At 44.0% G+C, this 22,678-nt stretch overlaps 1 protein-coding gene and 2 long non-coding RNA genes across 7 annotated transcripts in view; 2 read left to right on the top strand and 1 right to left on the bottom strand.

Moving 5' to 3' along the window:
* The window catches only part of LOC310837041, a 429,589-nt gene that overhangs the window by 211,045 nt on the left and 195,866 nt on the right, over positions 1-22,678 (top strand). The gene's annotated exons all lie outside the window — the stretch shown is intronic.
* SLITRK4 (SLIT and NTRK like family member 4) lies at positions 542-21,907 on the bottom strand. Of its 4 annotated transcripts, none has more exons than XR_014560310.1 (2): positions 21,414-21,496; positions 542-4,372 (listed from the first exon to the last, which is right to left on the bottom strand). XR_014560310.1 is itself a non-coding variant. In XM_083722827.1 (2 exons), the coding sequence occupies exon 2, from the start codon at positions 17,664-17,666 to the stop codon at positions 15,159-15,161; it is 2,508 nt and encodes an 835-aa protein (XP_083578953.1). In that variant the 5' UTR covers positions 17,667-17,728; positions 21,248-21,367; the 3' UTR covers positions 12,370-15,158. The 4 variants fall into 4 exon arrangements, 3 of the variants coding, with proteins under 3 accessions (XP_083578953.1, XP_083578952.1, XP_083578951.1); XM_083722827.1 differs by lacking the exons at positions 542-4,372; positions 21,414-21,496 and adding exons at positions 12,370-17,728; positions 21,248-21,367; XM_083722826.1 differs by lacking the exon at positions 542-4,372 and adding an exon at positions 12,371-17,728 and having other exon boundaries at positions 21,414-21,907.
* Positions 21,640-22,678, top strand: part of LOC310837037 — a 123,392-nt gene continuing 122,353 nt past the window's right edge. For both annotated transcript variants that reach the window (XR_014560360.1, XR_014560361.1), the window contains exon 1: positions 21,640-21,751. This is a non-coding gene — a long non-coding RNA (uncharacterized lncRNA). The remainder of the gene's footprint in view (positions 21,752-22,678) is intronic.

Raw genomic sequence — 22,678 nt, 5'->3', positions numbered from 1 at the left:
AGTTTTTAATCTAAGGAAAAGAAAAGTAGACCCAACCCAATATCCATGCCATCTCCTTTTAGTGCCTTTCTGTTGGGTGGGTGTGGGGGTACTGAGAATGTTTTCACCCAAATATCTTCCTTGATAGAGATCACATGTATGATTCCTTGTGACGGAGCTTTCCCAGTGGTGATGGGACATGGGATTTCATTTCATTTTATTTAGCAAAGAAGTGCATGGAGAAGGGCAAAATCTGAAGGGTAATTATGTTCCTAACCACACATTAATCTAGGGGGTACAGATCAGGTGAGTTCATATCAGAATTCATGAAGATCTAATTCCTCAAGTATTCCTAGGGATACTTCTTAAATTCTTATCTGAAAAGCTCCCTGGATTTTGGAGCTCTGAATTATTCATTTTTGCTTCCAAAGCAGAGGACTCCAAATTCCTCTGTTGCATCATGATGATGATGATGATGATGATGATGATATAAGAACACAAGAAGAGCTTGCTCGGTCAGGACAGTGACCCATCTAATCCAGCATCCTTTTCTCACCATGGCCAACCAGCTTTCTGTGAGAAACTTACAAGTAGGATTTAAACCCTTTCCCCTCCTGCTGAGCACCATTGCAATTTCTAGCAACTGGCAGTTTCTGCAACCACACTACTGCAATTTCTAGCATTAATGCCTCGAGTCATCAAGGCAGAGCATAGTCACCATGTATTGGTCTAAAATTTTAAAGCTATATAAGGTACTGGCCATTACTATAGAATATGTGCTGTATGAAGAAGAGTTTAATGATGATTTCCCAGTGTTGTCCAGAGTGCCCGATGCACAATTCAGCTCAGGCTTCCGTTCCTTCAGTTCATTTCTGTCTTCATTTCCCCTCTACTTCAATGTACCCATTGGTATAAAGTACTGCAGAAAAGCAGTCTAGGGGCAGGGGGTACATAAAATTCCCACTATGTTATTTTGTTCTGGTGCTTTAGTAACAAACATCTGCAAACATAAGCTGTTGCCGAAGGATCCTTCATTCTGCTGGTGGTGGTCCTATTTGGTTTGCCATTTGGCTGGAGCAGGGAGGGCTGCTGCTTGTGGGAAGAAGGTCCCCTGTTAAAACTGGAGAATTAGTCGTGCAATAATAGCAAACATTTATTCAAGCGTCTGGAGGACTAATGCCATTTTGTTTTATTGCTTACTTCAATTTATGGGCCATTTTTAAATTTTATTCTTCCTCAAATGGCTTATAATCAGTGTTAAAACATACTGTATTATGTTTTATGGCATCCTGATATCAGGCTGTAGGAAGGGAGATTTCTGTACGAGCAGTGGGGTTCTATAGATATTATTTGGTCTTTGCTTGTGACCTAGCAAATTTCTAAAAGCATTTTCCTTCCACCCAAAAATGTGCAACAGCCTAGTGTATGTTTTAGGTTTAAATATGGGGAAATACATTTGAACTCTGAGTTGTCTAAACATGGAGGCATATTCCCTTCCTTCCCTCTTTTTCACCCAATTATTATTGGGTAGAATCGACTTAAAAAAAACTAATCCCTTGAAACCTTGTGTTTGCTGTTCAATAACAAAGGGTATCATGCTATGATGGGCTTGCAGAATTCTTGCCGTTCTGCCAAGGAGCAGGGAGATAGGCTTCATGCAGGTTTTTTCCATTGAGTTATCTGTCAGGGAGCCCTATGTTTTGCTTATCTACCCAGTAAGAAGTGTTTATACACCTGTGGTGCCTGCTCATACAGGTCTGAATGCGGAAGAGACTAGATAAGCAATGCCAAGTCAAGGGACATTAAAGACCATATGCTGGTTCCCTCGTCTTGAATTCACAAGGCATAAAACCATTGCATCAAACAATAAATGAGAACACTTGGAATTCAGGCTGTCAAGTACTGAGAATTGCCTGGACTGAGCAGTGCAACTATGTTTTATGTTCAACATAAGATTCTTAAATAAGCAAGAAATTTGAGATACTAAAAATTGTTGAAGAAATTTGAATCAGAATTTAAGCATAACAAAGAGGTCCTGGAACCCTGCTTCCCCAAGTCACTACTTCCACTGCTAGCACCATCAATAGAAAGATTAGAGCAGGCATAGGCAAATTCGGCCCTCCAGATGTTTTGGGACTACAACTCCCATCATCCCTAGCTAACAGGACCAGTGGTCACTGATGATGGGAATTGTCTCAAAACATCTGGAGGGCTGAGTTTGCCTATGCCTGGACTAGGGTAACCAATTTGAGCTCCTGATAAAGCTGGGAGAGATATTTGTTTGCTTTGCAAGCCTGCCTAATTTGCTCTGAAACAGCTGTCCTTTGAAATCAACATTTTTTCCAACCATAAATTTGTGCAGAAAGGCATGTATTAGGAGAAAGTGTGCCTGGAAATGCAAGTACCAGGAAGAATAAGCATACAAAATGCATTCCATTAGGGGAAACTGATCACAAAAAATTGGCGGGTGGGGGGGAGGTTGCATTTTAAAAAAACAACCATACAGCTTTGCATGCAGATATTGCAAGCTGATGTGGAGATTGGGTGAATTTAAGACTGGGATAAAAAAGACACCAAGAGACACCAACACAAAGAGATTATTCCATCCCTTCTCCAAGAGCTGAACAGTAAGTACAGTAGAACAGCATATTGAATGCTCTACCTCAAATTATTTGGTCATTCATATTTATTGCTCTCTGTATGTAGGGCAATAAATATTAGAATATCTGCATTACATTCTTTTCTGGAATGATTTTGTTGTTGCTGCACAGATCAATATTTAACTGCTCAGCTTTGTAAAAAAAGAAAAGCAGCAGCAGCAGCTTGGCATTCAGACCATGTTCAATACATATCTCATTAAAACAAAAAGATAAAAACACTTTCCCCAGCTTTGGCAGAGCTGCAGTGGTATTTCCAGCTCATGATATTTTTTGCTACAGACAGTGATGCTAGTGCTAGATGTTCACTTAGGACTGCTAATGTTCCAGCTTAGGGTTGGGGAAATTTAAGGCCTGAAGCCAAATCTAGCCCTTCAAGCCTGTCTTGCTAATCCTTAGGACTTTCCTCATCATGCCAAACCTCTCAAATTACCTTGCTTTGAACTCCCCTTGAAGATTTTTTGCCTTTCTGGAATGTGTCCTCAAACTCTGATAACACCTTTTGCTTGCCTGGTGGATTTGTGAAATATTTGAGTGTGACAGGTTCCAGTGGATTGAGTGGATGAGACCAATAGTGGGTCTGATGGTCAAGAAGGCAGATTCTGCATGTGCTGTAGAGAGAAGTCAGGAGCAGGTGGACCTTGTCAAACTGGGAAGATAGCCCATTTGGGAGAAAGAAAACTCTGATCCTAAACCTCTGCTGCCTTGTGGGATATCTTCAGGAGAAGACAATGCTAAGGAGTAAACCCTACACAAATCCAGAGTAGAGTCCCTAAGACAGTTGGATGGCACATTGTATGCTTCCTTCTGGCAATTCCTGCCATCAAGCCAAGCTGGTGCCAGATGTATTGCTCTGCTTTCCTTTGGACCACATCAGCAAGGCTGAGATGAGGGTCATGTCCATTTGGGCAGCTTTCAGTCTGATGAGGTCAATTTGGTGTTGGTAACACCGTAGTTTGACTTCACCCCTGGAGATGCACTCCATTTTCTTTTGTGACCAACAGATGCGAACAAGAAGAGATGGGTGTGTGGGTAGGCGTAGAAAACTAGTCTATTGTACACAGGTAAAATATGCATTTGTTGCTCCATCCACTCCTGCCTCTGGACCTACCCAGAACTGGAATGTTCTGGGTAGGTCCAGTTAGTATCTCAGAAAGGGTTGTGGCCCTTGGATTGAAAAAAACATTCCCCAACCCTGTTCTCACTAGTGAATGTCAACAGTTAGAAAAAGAAACCCAAGACTTTTTTTGAGAAAAATCCCATCACAGAGGATGTCCTAGCTGATCAGATTTATGTTTCTTTCCTATGTACACTCACCTGTCAGTATGCTGCCTTGAGCTCAATGGAGTTTATTTCTCAGTAGACATCTAGGATTGCCCTGTTGATGAAACTGAGGGCAAATGAAGGCACAGTGAAGGCTAATGAGGCCAACGGCAGTAAAGGCGAAGAAGAAAAATAATGTCAGGAAGTAGCAGCAGCAGCAGCAGCAGCAGCCAGGGAAACAGAAGGGTATCAAAACAACACAGAAACAACCAGAATGTTCAGAAATTTGTTTTGTCAGCAATTAATTCAGACGAATCAGATAACCTAATTGCAAAGAAGATGTTGAAATTAGCAATTATCCAGTGCCTGCAATACAATGTTGAGCTCGTTTTGATTGTCATAGTCTCTCCAAAGGAATACTTTAGTGATGGGATCCTCAACCTTTTGGGGGGTCCAAGGGCTCAACTGGATATCTGAAAAAATATGTGGTTGGCACCAGCAAATACTCATTTCACAGAAGAAAAACAGTAAATGCTCAAATCTCCCCCCGCCCCCGCCAAGAAGCACCCAGGTAGAACACCTATACACACCCTGACACAAATAGAACATACACAAAATAAAAGCAGGCAACATCACTGAACCAAAAAAGAAAGAAAGAAAAAAGCCACAACCCACTAAGGGCCGGGGGAGGGCCTTCAGGAGAGGTCTACAACATCCAATGTATGCTGAGATGCCCTCTCAAGGACCCACAGAGTTGCACCCTAAACCTGCCATTTTCTCCCACACTCCACCTTGAGACATTGACTCAATTCAGACTTTTTGGTTTGGGTTTCAAACCAGCATTCTTCCCCCATCTTATCCTTAACATTTGCTTAGCAGGAACATAGACATCTCAGTGACTCAGATCACTGGTCCATCTAGCTCAGTATTGTCTACTCTGATGGGCAGTGACTCACTGAGATTTTAGATGGGACATTCCCTGCCCTACCTGGGCTTGAATTGAGGAATCTCCGCATGTAAAGCAGGCCCTTTGCCACAGAGCTATGGTCCTTCAACATATTCTCACTATTTTGCAATGTTTTGCTTGCTGTTTGCAACATTTTGATTAGTCCTAATAAAGGCATTGCCTGACCATGGATTTTAAATGGAAATATTTAACACAACACAACACTTATAGAATTCACTGCCCCATGATATAGTGGTTGCTACCAGGCTTTAACACTTGGTGCATGCTAAATACCATGTTCCCCTTGCCCAATCTTTCCTAGAGCAGCTGATGGTCATACATTTTACTGTATCTGATCACAGCAAAGTTTGAACTGTATTCTAAGCTGATTTAATTTGCTGGCAGCCATTGCATGCCTTATATCCATTTGTACACCACTTAAAGATTTTTAGATGTCCAACGGCCTATGAATATAGTTAATAAAATAAACAGATGCTATCAACAGCAAAAGAAGGATGAGGAACTTGTGGCCCACCAGATGTGGAGGAGGAGAAGGAGGAAGAGGAGGAGGAAAAAAAGAGGATTGTATTTCTATTCTGCAAGCTCATATAAAATATATATTTATGCAACGTGCAAGATCTCAGCGAAAATGAAAAAGAACACAGCAAGCAACACCACAGCAAAAATACACCAAAGAAACAGAAGTACTGAATGGTCATCTGCCAAGCAGATTATAAAAACAGTAAATCTGTTTTCATAAAAAGCCTTGCCAAAATAACACAATCTCAACTTCATGTGTAAAACTCATTACCGACAGCCCCAGCTTGATTCCATCAGGTAAAGAGTTCCATAACACCAGTGTCACTGCACTAAGCAGACCATTTCTTGTTCAGGACAGCCAGAGGCTGCCGGGCATGATCAGACATGCCTCAGTGGCACTATGCAAAAGCTGTTCAGAATAAGGTGGTCTTTAAAAAATATACTGATCCCAGGTTGTTTAGAGCTTGGTAGTGTGCTGGCAGCCAGAGCAGTCCCTCAACACAGGTGTTATATGTTGATGGCAGCCAGCACTTAAGAGGTTTTTCTGCATTATAGCACTCTGTCTTGAGATCGCCAGTGCATGAACCACCGGCAACAGTCACAGCTGGCTCACCAGCTGAAGGCAGTCCAAGCCACAAGGAGCAAAGTCAGATGCAGGAGTAGACACAGATTTCATACTCTTTCAATCAGAGTGCAACCCTGTCCAGAAAAGGCAACTAACCTATCCCCCAACATGAGAACCACTCATTCCCAGTATTTCCCTCTAGCCAAGCTATATAATTTTATTTGCTGGCCATCATCAAGCAGTCCTCTGCATCTTGGCACCAGCCCAGATGTTGCATGGGCTAATCTCACTCTGATGTAATGAAGAAATAAGAGCTCTGTGTAATCAGCATACTTGTTATACCTTGTCCCCAAACTCCTAATGACCACTCCCAGTGGCTTCATATAAATGTTACATCTCATCCTGTTACGCCCCATGACACAAATGCCATTGGGCCAAGAGGCACACACTCAATAATGCTGCTCTCTGGACCCAACGCCATAGGCAGGAATGGAGCCACTGCAAAAGAGTGCCTCCAAAATCCACCCCAAAGAGGCTGTCCGGAGGTATATCATGACTGAGGGTATCAAAAGCCATTGTGAGGTTGAGAAAAAGTAACATGGTCACTCACCCCTGGTTTCTTCCCATACAAAGTTCATCTTTCAGGATGACCAAAGCTGATTTGCTTCTGAAACCAGAACCTAAACCAAAATGGTACTAAATCATGGTAGACTCCCATTATCTCTAACCATTGGTCATGCTGTCTGCTTGGATTACTGGGAGCTTGAATCCAGAAACATCTGAAGGAGCACAGCAGGTTTCCCTTCTCCGTTTCAGAAGGTCTGGGTGGATTCACAAGATAACAAGCCTATCAAAGGCTATTAGACATGACAGCTAAATTAAACCTCCCTCTTCAGACACAGCATATATCTTAAGTATCAAAAATTGGGGGCAGATAGCAAAAGGAGAGCTTCTGCCTTCAAGCCCACCTAGGATTTTCTAACTTGGCTACTTTGAGAAGCAGTATGCTGGACTAGCACGAACTTGCTGCTCTTCTGCAGCAAGACTCTTCTAAATGCTGGCTTTCTGCCCAGGACCATCCCAGAAAAATATATTTCCAGCAATATCTGAAAACTCGGAAATTAGCAGTTGATCATGGAGAAAAAGCTGACATAGCCACAACAAATTTCAGCCTTCACTGGCATATTTTCTGTTTGAAATTCATGAATTGGATTAAAGGTTTATTTTCTATTGCAACTTGATCTATCTAGCTATCTAGCTATCTAGCTATCACTGTAATAAGGTCAACTAGGTCTCTAGTTGATTAACCACCACATAATAAAAACTAAAAGTAACATTAAAACAATACAAATAAACTCTCGAGGCAGAGATCTTTATCCCCCTCACTTCCTCCTCCAGGTGGAAAAATGTTGAAACAAAAATGTCTTCAATTGTTTCCAGAAACTTCAAATAGTCAAAGCCTGTCATATCTCAACAGGGATGCCGTTCCACAAAACAGAGGCAGCCACACTGAAAGTCTTTGCCTGAGTTGCTGTGGAGACAGCTTCTGATATTTTAGTGCCTTCAAGGAGAGTCTCCCTGGAAGAACACAGAGACCTTCTGAGCATACAAGGAGCAAGGTGGCCTCTCAGGTTACCTGGTCCCAAACTATATGGGGTGTTGTTTGTTAGTATACTGACCCCATAGAAATGTCTACAAGACTCCCATGAAACATAAATACATTACACTAGAATATAAATTCCAGCCATTTCAGGCCCTGTACATTATATTTATTGTCCAAAGAACAATGAGAGGTCAGGAAAATATATTCAAAGTCTAAGCCTAAAAGTAGCAAAAGACCCTCAGCAGTTGCCCCAGTTCAGGCTTTAAAATCCCCACCAAGAAATATAAATGCTGTGTTGGGAATTTATGACGGATCTGCTGCAGTGGGGATGTTAAATTTGACCAAATCTTGATGGCAGACTATTAGTAAAGGGAAGGTAGTTCTTTACACGGAAAATGAAGGTTCCTAATTCAGTTTTGATTTTTACCAACAAAATTACAAAATTTTCCAAACTTCCCCTGCCAAAGCAAGTGATATAAAGGAAGTCAAGCCCCACTTTTTGGCCTCTTTTACATTTCTTAACAGCTGGCTAGCAAAAAGAGTTATAACCCTGTATGGGGCTGGAGGGTTAAGTTCATGAGACCAATGCAAACATATTATATCAAATGCCATATCTCTGAATGCTGGGTATACAGTGGTACCTCGGGTTAAGAACTTAATTCATTCTGGAGGTCCGTTCTTAACCTGAAACTGTTCTTAACCCGAGGTACCACTTTAGCTAATGGGGCCTCCTGCTGCTGCCACCGCACCACCACCACACGATTTCTGTTCTCATCCTGAAGCAAAGTTCTTAAACTGAGGTACTATTTCTGGGTTAGTGGAGTCTGCAACCTGAAGCATCTGTAACCTGAAGCGTCTGTAACCCAAGGTACCACTGTATTTAGTTTTCCCCTCCAAAAGTGCTGAGAGTGGGCACCTGTTTCACTTCTGTTTCAGGGTATCTTAAGAAGTGTGCATGCACATGAAAGCTCATACCAATAACAAACTTAGTTGGTCTCTAAGGTGCTACTGGAAGGAATTTTTAAAATTTTGTTTCTACTGTTGTTTCTTGACAGCAATGTTGTTCCACAGAACAGGAGCAACAATACTGAAAGCCTTGCTCCACATTATTGTGGAAAGGGCTTCTGATATCTTTGGAACTTGCAGAAGTTCTTCTGCAGGCTGCAGTGACCCTACTAGGTACCTAAGGAATAAGGTGGTCTCTCACATAACATGGCCTTGAGCTGTACATGTTAGTGCGAACATCTTGAACTAGGCCTGGGAGCAAACTGGCAGCAAATGCAAATCCTGTAAGTAAGGTATATGCTGGCTGTAGGCTGACACCACAAGCAGCCTAGCCACTGCATTCTGCACTACCTGAATATTCCATGAGCAACAGATACAACAAGACACTATGCTGGATGAACATCTACAAAGCCTGATCTGAAATCCATTGAAATTCATTTAAACTGTTGGTGGCTATAGGTTTTTCTTCAACCTACAATGGATTTTCTGTTGGGATTGATTTACTTGTTTAGATCTATTCATTTGAGATATAATCTCTTTCATGCACATCAAAGGGGATCTATTCTTTTTCTATTTCTTATACAACATATCTTTTTTTCTAATATTTATATTTTGCTATGTACATGGCTGTGGTACATTTAAACATTAGACTTTAGAGCATATGACATGATTCAAAGTGTTGGTGCTGACCTTTAAAGCCCTAAATGGCCTCGGTCCAGTATATCTGAAGGAACATCTCCACCCCCATTGTTCTATCCAGACACTGAGGTCCAGCGCCGAGGGCCTTCTGGCAGTTCCCTCACTGCGAGAAGCCAAGTTACAGGAAATCAGGCAGAGGGCCTTCTTGGTACTGGCACCCGCCCTGTGGAACGCCCTCCCACCAGATGTCAAAGGGAACAACAACTACCAGACTTTTAGAAGACATATGAAGGCAGCCCTGTTTAGGGAAGCTTTTAATGTCTGATGGATTACTGCATTTTAATATTTTGTTGGAAGCTGCCAAGAGTGGGCCAAGAAGCCCAGCCAGATGGGCAGGGTATGAATAATAAATTATCATCATCATCATCGTCATCTCCCCAACTCATATGGATAAATCAAAAGGAAGACAAAATATAAATTCTGTCTCAGAAACTAATCTGAAAAACATTTGTTTGTACCATCTATTGTTCAAAAAGTGTGCAGTGAAACTCATGCATTTATTAAGTGGGATTCAGTCCTGCTTTATATACACATGCCGATTTCTTGATGTCTGCAACATCAAGTGATGATTTTCATGAATAGGCCTTCAGATCAGTCAGAATCTCAAAAGCTTCCTTATTTCAAATCAAACTAATTAGTCCACCTAGCTCAGTATTCTCAACACTGACTTGCAATGGTTCTCCAGGGTTTCATTCAGAAACCCTACCTGCAGATGTTGGGGAACTGAGCCTAAGATCCTTTGCATACAAAGCATGTATCAGATCAACTTGCACAAAATGTCCATACCCCTACAGTTGGAAAAACCACCAAGTAGCAAACAATAAAGTAACAGATAATGTTTACATGCATAAAGCAGACCATTGATAGTGGTTAGGATTATATACTCTAAAATTCTCCATGAAGAGAGGAACATTGCTTGCTCCAGGATTTGGAAACCTGTGACAATTGCCCTAATCTCCACTCCCCCAATGCCTTCACTCTCCATTTGCTTGCCCTCTCCCTCTAGGTCTCATCCGGGGGGGGGGGGAGGTGTTCCTGCTCCATCTCTTCCTCATTCTCACTGCATGCTCAGAGATGCAAACGGAAACCAAGGAGCAGAAACAGCATGAAAAGAGGGTGTTTTGGGGGGGGGTCAGCAGAGGGCATCCTATAAGGGTGTGGGCCTTGACAAGTGCCTAGTGATGCCCAACCACTGGAGCCAACCCCTGATGCAGAACAGCCTGGTGGACTTTACTCATATCGAGAAGCAATCTAGGAGCTCAGAGAAATGTGGACTGACCCCTGACATTTCTTTAGAGAAATGTATGCAAGTGAGAAGGATGGAAAATGCCTTTCGATGTGGGTGCACCAGCTCATCTGTTGCTTCCTCCATGGGCCCCTCTGTGTGAAGGATCACAGAGAATATGAAGCCATGCTATCTATGTACTGTTTCACGTTCACCTTTAATCATTTGATTCCTCTGGATCACTCAACTGTTGATGACTTTCCCATCTTTCCGCAACCTGGTGCCCTGTGGACATTTTGCAATTGCAACACTCACCAGTTCCATCCATCATGGCTAATGCTCAGGGGTGAAACAGTCTTAAAACATCTGGAGGGATCCAGGCTGTGGAGAGCTCTGCTAAAGCAAAAATCAAGGCCAGCTTCGTTAAGATGTGGTGGTAGGGAGGTCCAGGAAACCCACAAACACATATTCAAGATACAGTTCATCTACTTTGTCTTCTCTTTTTCACATAATCACCAGAAAATAGCTCTGTGTAGACCTAATCCCCACAAACAGCTGATGGAGTTTTAATGCTGTGTCTGGAGGGTACCACTTGTTTGATGGGATGCTCCTTCACAGACACTTTTAAAATCAAAATTGCTGCATATAGCTGATGAGATGCCAGGAGAAAAGGATCTAGCAAAGCCTTCATCCTGGAATTCTAAGGTTCTGTCTTTGTAGGCTGCCACCTGCATTTTGAAGGCATATAGGCCAGTCACAGGTTTATTGTCATTCCATCTACTGTTTGTGACAACCCGGTCATCAACGAGCCATCTGCTCAAAACTTTTCTCCAAAGATAGGACCTTCCTTGCATCAACATGCATCCTTCTAACCTGTACTCTCCACACCATAATATGACACCAGAAGAAATTCAAGCAATGTGTTAAAAAGATGGCATGTGCTACAATGCAAGACAGTCTCTCTTCTGTAGACACACCAATACCTGTTTACTGGCTATCAAAAACATCTTTTAACATTTCTACAGCTCTTTGCTCAGTCTGTTATGCTAATACAAATTAAGCACAGAGGAAAAATCAACAGAAAATTTGCATTATCTCCTCTGCCCCATCCGTCCAAAATATGATTCAAATTTGACTACCTCAACTAGGCCTGAGACATCACAGGGACTGAAAGCAGGTTCAGGAATAGATTGAGCTGAAACATATCTGACCAAAAGTGTGACACCACTTTAAACTTGTAGACTGTGGACTACAACTGTACACTGGTTGCACATTTCATGCCTGCTATGTGGCTTTAGGCATAGAATTAAAATGTCATTCATTCTTAAGGAACACAGCTGATGGGATAGAGCCCACGCCATGAGAAGCCTACTAAGGAACCTGAGTGAAGCTAACCAACTACATTTGGTTGCTCAATGCAAAGGCCCAGATAGCAACCCACTCCACATACAGAAGGTGAGTAGATGAGCAATTAAATCAGGCTTCCTCAACCTCAGCCCTCCAGATGTTTTGAGACAGCAGTTCCCAGCATCCCTGACCACCAGTCCTGCTAGCTAGGGATCATGGGAGTTGTAGGCCAAAAACATCTGGAGGGCCAAGGTTGAGGAAGCCTGAGTTAAATGTTGACCAAAACAACATGAAAGCTAGCTTAACACTGTAGTCCAAACTGCCTGAAACATACACAGCTCTGTCCTCCAATACTTCACTGTCAGTTGTTCACTGCTCCACCTGGCACCTGCATGCTACACTATCAAACTAATTCTGCAAGCTGGTGGCAATAGCAGCATACATTGCATGAGCAGAGTAGTGCATGTACATGTACAATGTGTGATAGACTGCATGGCCTGGGCTGTCTTTCCTCTTGCTTGCTCCATTCAAGGGTCTGTCTCTCTGCTTAATGTTGGAGCAGGCCCTGTGTGTTACAAAATTATCATTAAAACCCACTGCATATCACCAACTCTAAGTTAGTGATATCTCAAAACTCAGCCTGCACAAATGGCGGCCTACCAAGTGGAATGTGACCCACATGGGATGCACAGAAAACTGCATATCCTTCAACAATTCCATGGTGAAAAGATCAGTACCTAAGAACTGCCCCAACACAAACACAAAAACTGCACATTGGTCTTCACCAATTGCTTGACTTTGGGATTGAGCAAATTGTGTCTCAAAGGATGATGTTGGACTTCATCTCCCATCAACTCCAGTCCAGGCAGCATGATCAGTTCTCAAGGGTGATAGGATTGGTAGTCCAGCAACATGTGGAGGGTAACAAGTTCCCAGTCCCTCATCTAACCCGACTTTCTTTTTCATTTTGCAAACAGTGGCTAGCTAAATAATGGGCTCAGTGTGTCCCAGCAATCCTCCTAGACCATAGGTAGCCAGCATTGTGGTGCCTTTGGGATATTATTGGACAACAGCATGGCCAATGGCCAGAGATGATGGGAGATAGAGACCAACAACATTGCATGGCTACAGTTGCTCCATCCCATCTCTGTCTGCTTATGCCCCACTGATTTGAAAGCCAATTGTCCTTTGCATTAAGTGCATGCTAAAAGGCTGTCCTAAACTAGGTTATCAACAGTTCAAAACATACCTTGGTAGCTGCATTGTGCAGTGGTTGATGATGCACACACACACATACATGAATGTGCACTAGAGGCAAAAAGTATCCCTCTTCCACTTACAGAACTTTACTGACCAGGATAGGTTGCAGAACCCTGAACATATTTAGCAACTGACACTAACTAAAGGTTTAAGAAAGCACCACCAAATGACATAAAAATAGGAACACAGACATGCCAAGTGATTCTCGGGAACTGGAAAACAGAGTAGCACTGTCCCTGGGAAATTGCTGTGCACACCCACTGTACATTTAAAGCACACCCACCCAGGAATATTGGGGGCTGTAGTTTACCCCTCACAGAACCCAGCACCATGAACAACTACAGTTCATAGGATTATTTGACCTATGTGCACACGATTTACATGTATGGTTGTGTGCAACCCTCCGAGTAAAGTCTTGGAAAACCTCCTGTTGTTGGTTCCAGCCTGAAGCTGGAAAAAAACAACCAGTGATGGTTTACAGACATCTGACAAACTACAATCAACATTACACACTTTACAATAGGGATGGGGAAGTCATGGCCCTCCTTTGTTTTATTCCAGATGTTTTCATCATCCCTGTCGGTTTGGTAAATGGTTATGGATGATGAGAGTAAGTCCAACAACATCTGGAGGGCCACATCTTCCCCATCTGCCTGCAAATCTTCATACTGTATACATGGTCAATGGCCAGGGATGATGGGAGTCATAGCAACATCTGCAGGGCTGAAGTTCCCCAACACCCAATCTGAGTAGACTTAAGAACAAAATGAAAACCTAATGGAGTCCGGGTGTTCAAAACCACTAGCGGCAACCAGAAGCATATGATATATCAAAAGCTTTAGAGCAAATCTACCTAACTCTGTACAATTCTCTTGGAACAAATCTTAAGTAAGATCACCTGCTAATTTCACAAGCGTAGTACAGAACATAATTTTATTATCATTATTATTATTATTCGTCTTAGACCTGATCACATTGACTTTCAAATAAATCTATACATTTCATCAACAGTTTCTGTTTGGTATATTGTTCTTTTTTTAAATTATACTGAATGATTAATGCACCTTTGTGACCAGGAAAACAAATCAGGCATATTTAAATACATATTGAGGAGTACATAATTTTTTTCCTATTTAGTATACAAAGTATTTCATAAATATGAATTATATTACAAAAATAATTTCTGAAACGCTCACACAGCAAGCAATCTTTTTGAAAATTTTGGATAACCTCTAGGGGTTTGAAAGGAGTTTCACATCACTGAGAATGGGTTAACAGGGGTTGAGAAGCCACAGAGTAGTCCCACATCAAGTATTTTCTTCCAATTGTGTACACCACCATTTTTGTTTTGTTCATCAGCTTGGGTTGAGTTGGTTCCATCTTATGCCAATTTGTGGTATGCGTCAGATGGTCAAATTGATTTGTAGGGATGCAATGCATGGTATATTTTAAACAAAGATCTCTGCACAATTTAACATTATAAATCCAGCGGTTTCAAGATGCAGGCCATAAAGGTAACCAATTTTACACATACTATCGACTGTTCTTTCTTTTGCATGCTTTTTAAAAGTTTTTTGTTTTGTAAAAACTTTTTTTCAGGTATTCTCTAAAACAGTGCTGCTTACAACATCACACACCATAGGGAATGGTTATTTCCAGTTCCTCCACCAACTTTTTAATCCATGTGCAGATGGATGACTCAGCTGAGTACACTAACAGCGGTACCAGTTTTGTTCCTGTTCACTTTTGCATTTGCTTTAACAAATCACAAAGTGATGAAGAGTTTTGCAACTAGGGTACAAAACATATATGCCTCTTGAGGTTAAATTCAGTGTAATACGTGTATAAAGCAACACTTTGGCAATAGAGTTTTGCAGTAAACCCCTACAGGATTCCACAGCGCAAGAGTTTCATGAAATAATATCTGTTTGGAGCAAGTTTTATCACACACCCATAAGATCACCTGCCTCTATGCCTACTGGTTGAATATCTATATGGAAATTAAAAGTCAACAAAAGGCACTTGCATCATTAAATACAGGTCCTCTGCAGGATATAAGATTGCATGACCTACATTTTATTCAGTGCTGTTTGTTCTTCAAGGACTTGCAAGTAGTCTGGTGAGCTCTGAAGTTTCGCTTTCAGCTCAAAATATTCGCTCTTTCTTTGCTCAACAACTATTTTGCTGTGATTACCCCCTATTAAAGATTTCTTGTTTTTTCTGTCTTGCTGTTTCTCTGGATACCGTATTTCAAAGCCACTGACCCCTATACTGTTGTATTCTTTTTTACTTTCAAGAAAATTTTGAATAAAGACATTGGAATCCCGTCCTGGGAATAACTCATCGAGTTCGTCAATTGTGCTAAGTCTTTTCCTGCTATCCATGTGCAATAAATCTTTATCCTTCTCACTGTTGTTTCGCAGGATGACCTTCTGCCCTGATGGCTCGGCAAACATGAAGCCTGTTTCTGTTTCCGTTAAGCCACAGGCATGACTTTTGCTCATCTGCTCAATGGTTTGGGGGATGAAGGCCTCTGCCCCCAGAGTGTCCTTCTTGTTTGACATGTGATCATGCTTCCGAAGCTGAAGTTGCATGGAGCTGCATTCTGGATTCCCCAGACCTTCGTGCTTCACTGACGGTTTCTTGTTGCGACGGAGGACAAAGACGAGAAGACAGAAAGCTACAAAGACAGTCAAAATGAGCACTACCAATATGCTTAAGATGAGGATAGACAATGGAACAGGACCACCTGGAGGACTACGAATGGGGCCCAATGGTGTTGTAAATGTGACAGAGGGTGCAGGACTAGTGAAAACAGCAGACTTCAGAAGTTTGGGGCACAGGATCTCATTTTTTAGTGTCTTCAGCTCCATGTTAGCAAACTGCACGGGTGTCTCACATCTCAGTTCCTTCACCACGATGCCATCATTGAGCTTCTCCAGCCACAGCTTCAAAGCAACCAAATCACAAGTGCAGTCCCATGGATTCCCTTCCAGATCAATCTGTGTCAGGGATTTCAGATGATCGAGCACACCACTTACAGGCAGGTACATGAAATGGTTGTTTCTCAGGTTCAACCGAGCAAGGGGAGCCCCAGAAAAAATGTAGGCTGGCAGACTCCGTAGCAGGTTGTTGTTCAGGTAGAGAAGCTGCAAGTTTGGCATGAGGTCAAAAGTGCCTGCTAAAATTTCCTTGATGACATTGTATTCCAAATACAGGTACTGGAGATTGTGGAGGCCAGCAAACATTTCGGGACTCAGCCTCTCAATCTGATTGCCATTTAGATACAATCTCCGCAAGTTTGTAAGGTTGCGGAAAACCTCCCCTTTAATGGTCATGATCCTATTGCTGCCCAGGTGGAGTAAATCCAGCCCTTCAAACTCTGCAAAATCAGACGTATCCACATCCTTAATATAATTGCCATTGACATGGAGTTTCTTAGCATTCAGCGGCTTGGGGGTAAGCTCAGCCAGTGACTGAATATTTCTTTCTTGACAGTTGACACTTAATCCCAAATCTGAAGGATGTGTTTTGCAAGTGCAGGGGTGTGGGCAAGGTGTCAGAGGTGGCACTCTGGTCTGAAAATTTACTATTTGACTGAGATTACGGTTGGAGAGTGATTTCCCAGCGACTATCCCTGAGATCTTGGAAGGGTTTGTCGTCTTGGGAGGCTTGGTTACCAATCTGTGCATGGATGTTTGTGTTGCATGGCCATTAGGTGTGCTGTAACCAGGTTCAAGCTGTGATGGAGGCAGGATGCGCACATCAAAATCACTCCCTGTTCCCATGGAGCACAGCTCTTGCTTGTTGGTTTCTTTCAAAAGCCTCCCATACAAATCGCTGGGAGTCTCGCAGATGGCTTCCCCGATGTAGATGTTATAGGGCATGTTCTCCAGCCATGCCTTCAAAGGCAGCAGATCACAAGTACAATTCCATGGGTTGTCCTCCAGCTGCAGCTCGACGATGCGGCCAATGTGCTCCAGAACTCCAATGTACGGCAGCTTCTGTATTCTATTCCCACGTATATCTAGGTGGGTTAGAGAAGCAAAACGGAAAATATTATCAGGAAGGAAAGCAATCAGATTGTCATTAAGGATGAGGACTTTCAGCTTGTGAAGCTTATTGAAGGCTCCTCTTTCAATATATTTGATTAAATTGTAGTCAGCTTGGAGATACTCCAAGTTCTCGATGCCAAGGAAGGTGTCAGCTCGGAGGATCTTTAATTCGTTGTTGTTCAAGTGCAACTGCTTTAACGCACTGAGACCTAAGAAAGCTCCTCCCTCAATGTTCTGTAATTTATTGTTACCCAGCTGCAGGGACACAGCATGAGTAAAGTTAAGAAATGTATTTGGATACAGGAGGAGGAGGAGGTTGTTCTGAAAATTGAGGTGATAGAAATTAGACCAAGGTGGTTTCAGCTGGTTTGGTCTGTAGACTGCAACCTTTTCGCAGTTGACATAAAGTACATTCTCCACCGACACACAGGAGCAAACATTGCAAATTTCCACAGATGAGTCAGTCTCTGGATCCGTAGAAGAAGCTGGGCTGGACAACACCAGAAAGAACCACAGAAGCATCTTTTTTGTTTTGTTTTAGGATCAGCAATCAAGCCTACTGCTCCTGAACAAAGACAGATAATCTACAAAAGAAGGAGGACAAAGATAGAATATGTTTCAGTAGTAATAATTCCAGGAATAAAAAATAAAAATAGTACTAATAGTAAATAGGTGAACAGCACACATTGAGCTACTGTTGCTGAACAAGAATAGGTACAGTACAAGGACAACATAAAATGTATTGCGGCAATTCAAAAAAGGGTACAGATGTACCTTGCATTTGAAATTATAACTCTGATCAGTGTCTATCCATCCATAGCTTCAGCCTCTCTTTTTCAAATACACACAATACATGGATACAGTGCATTACTCTGTCTTGTGTACGGCGTGAATACCAAAACAGAATGAGCCCCCGCTAAACTGCATTTCCATTGTAATGTATGCTTAGCATTCCAATGCCGGTCATTTTGCACATAGTGAGAAGGATTTGGATCACGTATTTGGAAGCAATGCATAATCCATTCCAAAGGCAGGAGAAAGAGAGGCAGTGTGTGGGGCGCGGGAGAGACAATCTAGCACAGAAAGGCAAAGATGCAAGCGGGAGTGAGCAAGGAATGAATCTAGGGAAGAGAAGATGGTCATCTGCTCTTACACAATGCTCATTGCAAATGCATGCTGTCCCCCTATTGATTCTGAGTTCTGTGCCAGCCATTGATATGTGCCTCCTGTTCTTTTTTTAGATTTATGCTAAAAAGCCCCCCCCCCCGAAAAAAATGCAACCCAGGAACATTAACTACTCCCCCTCATAACCCAGAGGCTACAGCTCTCTACATTTACAAATTAACAGTGCTTATTATCGGTGTGTGTGTGTATGCGTGCGGGAGCATTCACCATCCCAAAAGGGCACCTTAATCGGCAGAGCAAACCAAAGTCATAATTCACTAGGCTGAAATCCATCCAAACTGTCCAGCAACTTTTATCATGCAGAACCTTATATAATTTGCCCCAAACCTCTGCATTCTCACAGGAGGTGGATTCCATGAATCTTACACATACACAAACACACACATCTATGGCCTAATCTGGCAGCAGATGTGCATTCAAGTTTTATTTCAACACAGGACCCTGCCTGACCTCCTGGGGGAAGAAGTTGCTGAACCGCATTTGTGACATTTAAACATTTGGGTTGCCTTCTTTATGAAGGAGAGAGAGAGGGAGAGGGATAGGGATAGGGAGAGAAGAGAAGAAAAATGAGTAGCAATAAAATAAAATAAAATGGGTTGCTAAGGAAGTCCATGAGTTGTCTTGGAGAACAATGAAGATCACAGAATGGAACTTGGGGCTGGTGGTGTTAGAAAAAGAAGGAAGGAGGAGAAGAAATGGGGGAGGAAGGGAAGGCCAAGGAGAATTTGAAGGATGAAAAGGATGCAGAAATCTGTGTCCGGTGGGGAAGAAAGGAAAGTATATGTGTGATTAGACCAGGACAGGAGTGTGTAAGGAAAGTGAGTAAGGAAAAACTGAGCCTGGAGAGAAGGTGGAGGTCATGGGAGACCAGAAGGGAAGAAAAATGGAGAGGAGGGTGGGAATCAGGGATGAATAGGGGTAGAGTGTGGCAGACGGAAGCGGGGGTAAGAGAATCAGAAAGAAGAGTAGAAAAAGCAGGATGGAAGAGGGAGGAACATGCAGGCTCGGATCTTTTGGGGGCGACGGATACAGCGAGGACTGGGCAACGTGGGAGAGGTTGAGGGAGCGTTGGGATTCTTTGGAAGAGAAAGTGGTGGCGTGGGGAAGATGGATGATGGACGGAGGTCTGAAAAATTCGTAGAAGGACCCTTCCCATGGCACTGAAGGAGGCCTCTGGGGCAGGATCGAGGAACGGAGAAGCTGACTGCTATGAGATGGAAGAGGGAGGCTATGACTTGAGAACCCACAGCTGGGCTGCCTTCCGCCTCCCCCCCCCCCATCCGAAGCTGGCAGGCTCCCTGCCCGGTTTCTCCCTAGGGACGGCGGCAGCGGTGCGGTGCGGGGGGTGCTCCACCGCAATGCTTTGCCGCAGCCTTGCCGCTCCCGGATCGCCTGCCTCCGGCGTGCGGGCAGCTCCCTCGGGGCGCTCGGAAGAGGGTCTCTCTTTCCACCTCCTCCTCTCTTTCATACCCTCGCGGCCCGCCCGGGAGATAGATAGATAGATATATATATCGGAGCGGAGGGCCGGCGGGGAAACGGGTGGGTGGAAGACAGTGTCAAGCGCCCCCACCCCGTCGCTCCCAAAATCAGTTCTCTCTTTCTCACCAAACAAACCCCTTTCACGTGGATCTCCAGAGGAAATAGGGAGGGGGTGAGACAGAGAACTGCAAGCGAAAGATCCATTTGCAAAGGAGAAACCGTCCCTCTGCACACACTCCCCCCATTGCTGAAATGCATGCAATCTCCATCCCCCGCGCGCTTTTCTTATCTTGGGCAAAAACCTACCCCTTTTCTCTCAACCCCCCCCCCCCATCCTTACCTTGCTTAGCCGGCTCAAGCTACCCAAACGCGGCTTCTGGTTCCTCTGTCTTTCTCTCCCTTTCTCTGCTATGCAGTTTCTGGGGTTGTCTCTCTACGTGATGGGGACTTGTGTGTGTGTGCTTGCTTTCTCTTCTCTTCTCTTCCCACCCCAAAACACACACACACACACACACACACACACACACACGAGACCCAAGCAGGCTACGGAGCCCCGTACTCAGCGCCAGCTCTCCATGCGACACAACGCAGGGCACACAGAGAAAGAATCGCACGAGCGCGCACCCGCACCCGCACCCGCACCCGCGCACACACACACACACACACACACACACAAACACACGGATCAGGAAAGGAACCAGCTAAACACACACACACACACCAGCAGGCAGGGAGAGCAGAAAGTGCGCAAAGGCGTGCGCGCGCGCGCACACACACACACAAGCGCCCGGCGTCCAAAACGCACTTGAGAGACGCAGCCCAGAGATGCGCTTAAGATGCGCGCGAGCCACAGGATACAGCCCCAGTGCAAGAGAAGATACGCGTACGCACAGAAACAGGACCGACAGTCCTCCATGCAAAACTCTCACATATGCGCCGAGCTAATGCAGGGACACGAACCGTGGAGGGGAGGCGAGGAGACATTGGCGCACGCGCGCACACACATACCCCCCAAGGTTACACCGGCAAAAATATATATTCACACGTTGCACGGGAGGATCGCGCGTTCTCACGACCGCACGGCCTGGAGAGAAGGGCGCACGGCGAGTCACACGCCGCTGGAGGTCGTGCACACACACTGCCACCCCCTGCACACTCTCTCTCTCACACACAAAAGCCGCTTATCAGCAGGTCCACCTAGACGGCAGCCCGCAGCTCTAGGTCCCTCAGTCCAACCGCAGGAGAGTTTCACGCATTCTCCCTCTGCGCTTTGAGTAATCCTCTTTTGCATAAAGTCCAGAGAAACCTCAAGACCCAGAGACCTCGTCCACGCAACCGAATATACTTCTTATACTCCTAATAATAATAATAATAATAACTCCACTCCCCCACACCAGACACCTCTCTCTATCCCTTAATACACGAAAAAAGACGAATACCTAGTTTGGCGGGGAGGGAGAAGCAAAATAATCACAGGCACAGATCCACCCCTGTCCTCCATACCAGTAAGAAATACGCGCCGCTAAACCACCCCACCAACCGCGCCGTTCCTAGCTTGGGTGCTTTTTTGGCGGGGGAGGGAGGGAGGGAGAAGTGCCACCGTACCTTCGTCCAGTTTCCTACTCAGCCAGCTGGAGATGGTGGAAATAAAAATAAATAGGAAGAAGATGTGGGTGCGGGAAAGCCCTTCCGGAGCCCACCGCTTGCCTCCTAAACGAAGCTGCCTTTAAGCGAGGAGTTGGGATCCCTGTCGCGTCATCCCGAGATGGATCACTCGAGGTTCTGATGGAGCTGGACCCCCCCCCCCCCACGCACAGAGAGCGAGCGATGCTCAGCGTCCAGGTAATGCAGAGAAGAGTGGAAGGCAGGCGAGGCGGGGGGCGAACGAGGAGGAGGCGGAGGCGGAGAAGGAGAAAACGCTTCTAGCAGTCCTTCTGACCTAGGTGACTAGTCCGTCTTGTTCTCGGGGGGCACGTTCTTGAGCTTTAAGGCTTAGTGTCTGCACCGCATCTCACTAGAAAACGAGGCGGGGTCAGTAGTGATACTGGGGGAGAGAGGAGGAAAGGAGAGCATGAAGCCTCTGCTCCCATTCCAAATGCTCAAGAATTTAACACCCCTTCCAACAAGCTGAGAAGGGCGGAGCAATTCTGCAGACTTCGGTTCGCTGAGAATACCAGCCGCTTTCCTATTTCCCAATAATAACTTTTTGAAAAATCTCTCTCTCTCCCTTTAAGAGAGAGGTTATCTGTGCAAGGAGGAATATATATACACACACAATATCAACACACACACACACACATTCATATATATATATATATATATATATATATATATATATATATATATCCCACCTCTCCCTCTGCTCTTTATGCCTAGGCAACAGCTGCAATATGATGGGGGGGGGCGGGAAACCAATTATATATTATTTTTAACACACATAAATATACAGCTTCTCACTCTCCCCCCTCCTTAGTATTCTTCTTCCCCTTGATGCAAAGTACAGTCAGCTCATAAGGGGACCACTGGTTTATTTTTATTTATTCTTCCCTTCCACCCCACATATTTTTGCTTTGCACGCTGTAATATGATTTAAAGTGGCAATGAATATCTCCCGGAGCACCGGGACAGATTTTTCCCAAGGCAGGAGAAGAGGCAACTAGTCCAAGCAGAGAGTTTTTATTTAGAGATGTCAGATTGGAGAAGGGAGGGGAGGGGGGGGGGGTTCTGAAGATGCAAATGTGCACTTAAGCCAGGCAAGGGGAAAATTGAGGGTTTTAAAGGAGCAGAGCAACCTTCCTTAACTATTTAGCCTTGCAATCAGCTCCACACTGTCAAATGGGTTCATGTAACTGATATAATTTTGGGATGCT

Source organism: Podarcis gaigeae (genome assembly GCF_964106915.1).
Source record: "Podarcis gaigeae genome assembly, chromosome: Z".
NCBI classification, from domain to species: Eukaryota; Metazoa; Chordata; class Lepidosauria; order Squamata; family Lacertidae; genus Podarcis; species Podarcis gaigeae.
The sequence above is the reverse complement of the archived record's forward strand: the minus strand, read 5'-3'. Positions and strand labels throughout refer to the sequence as shown.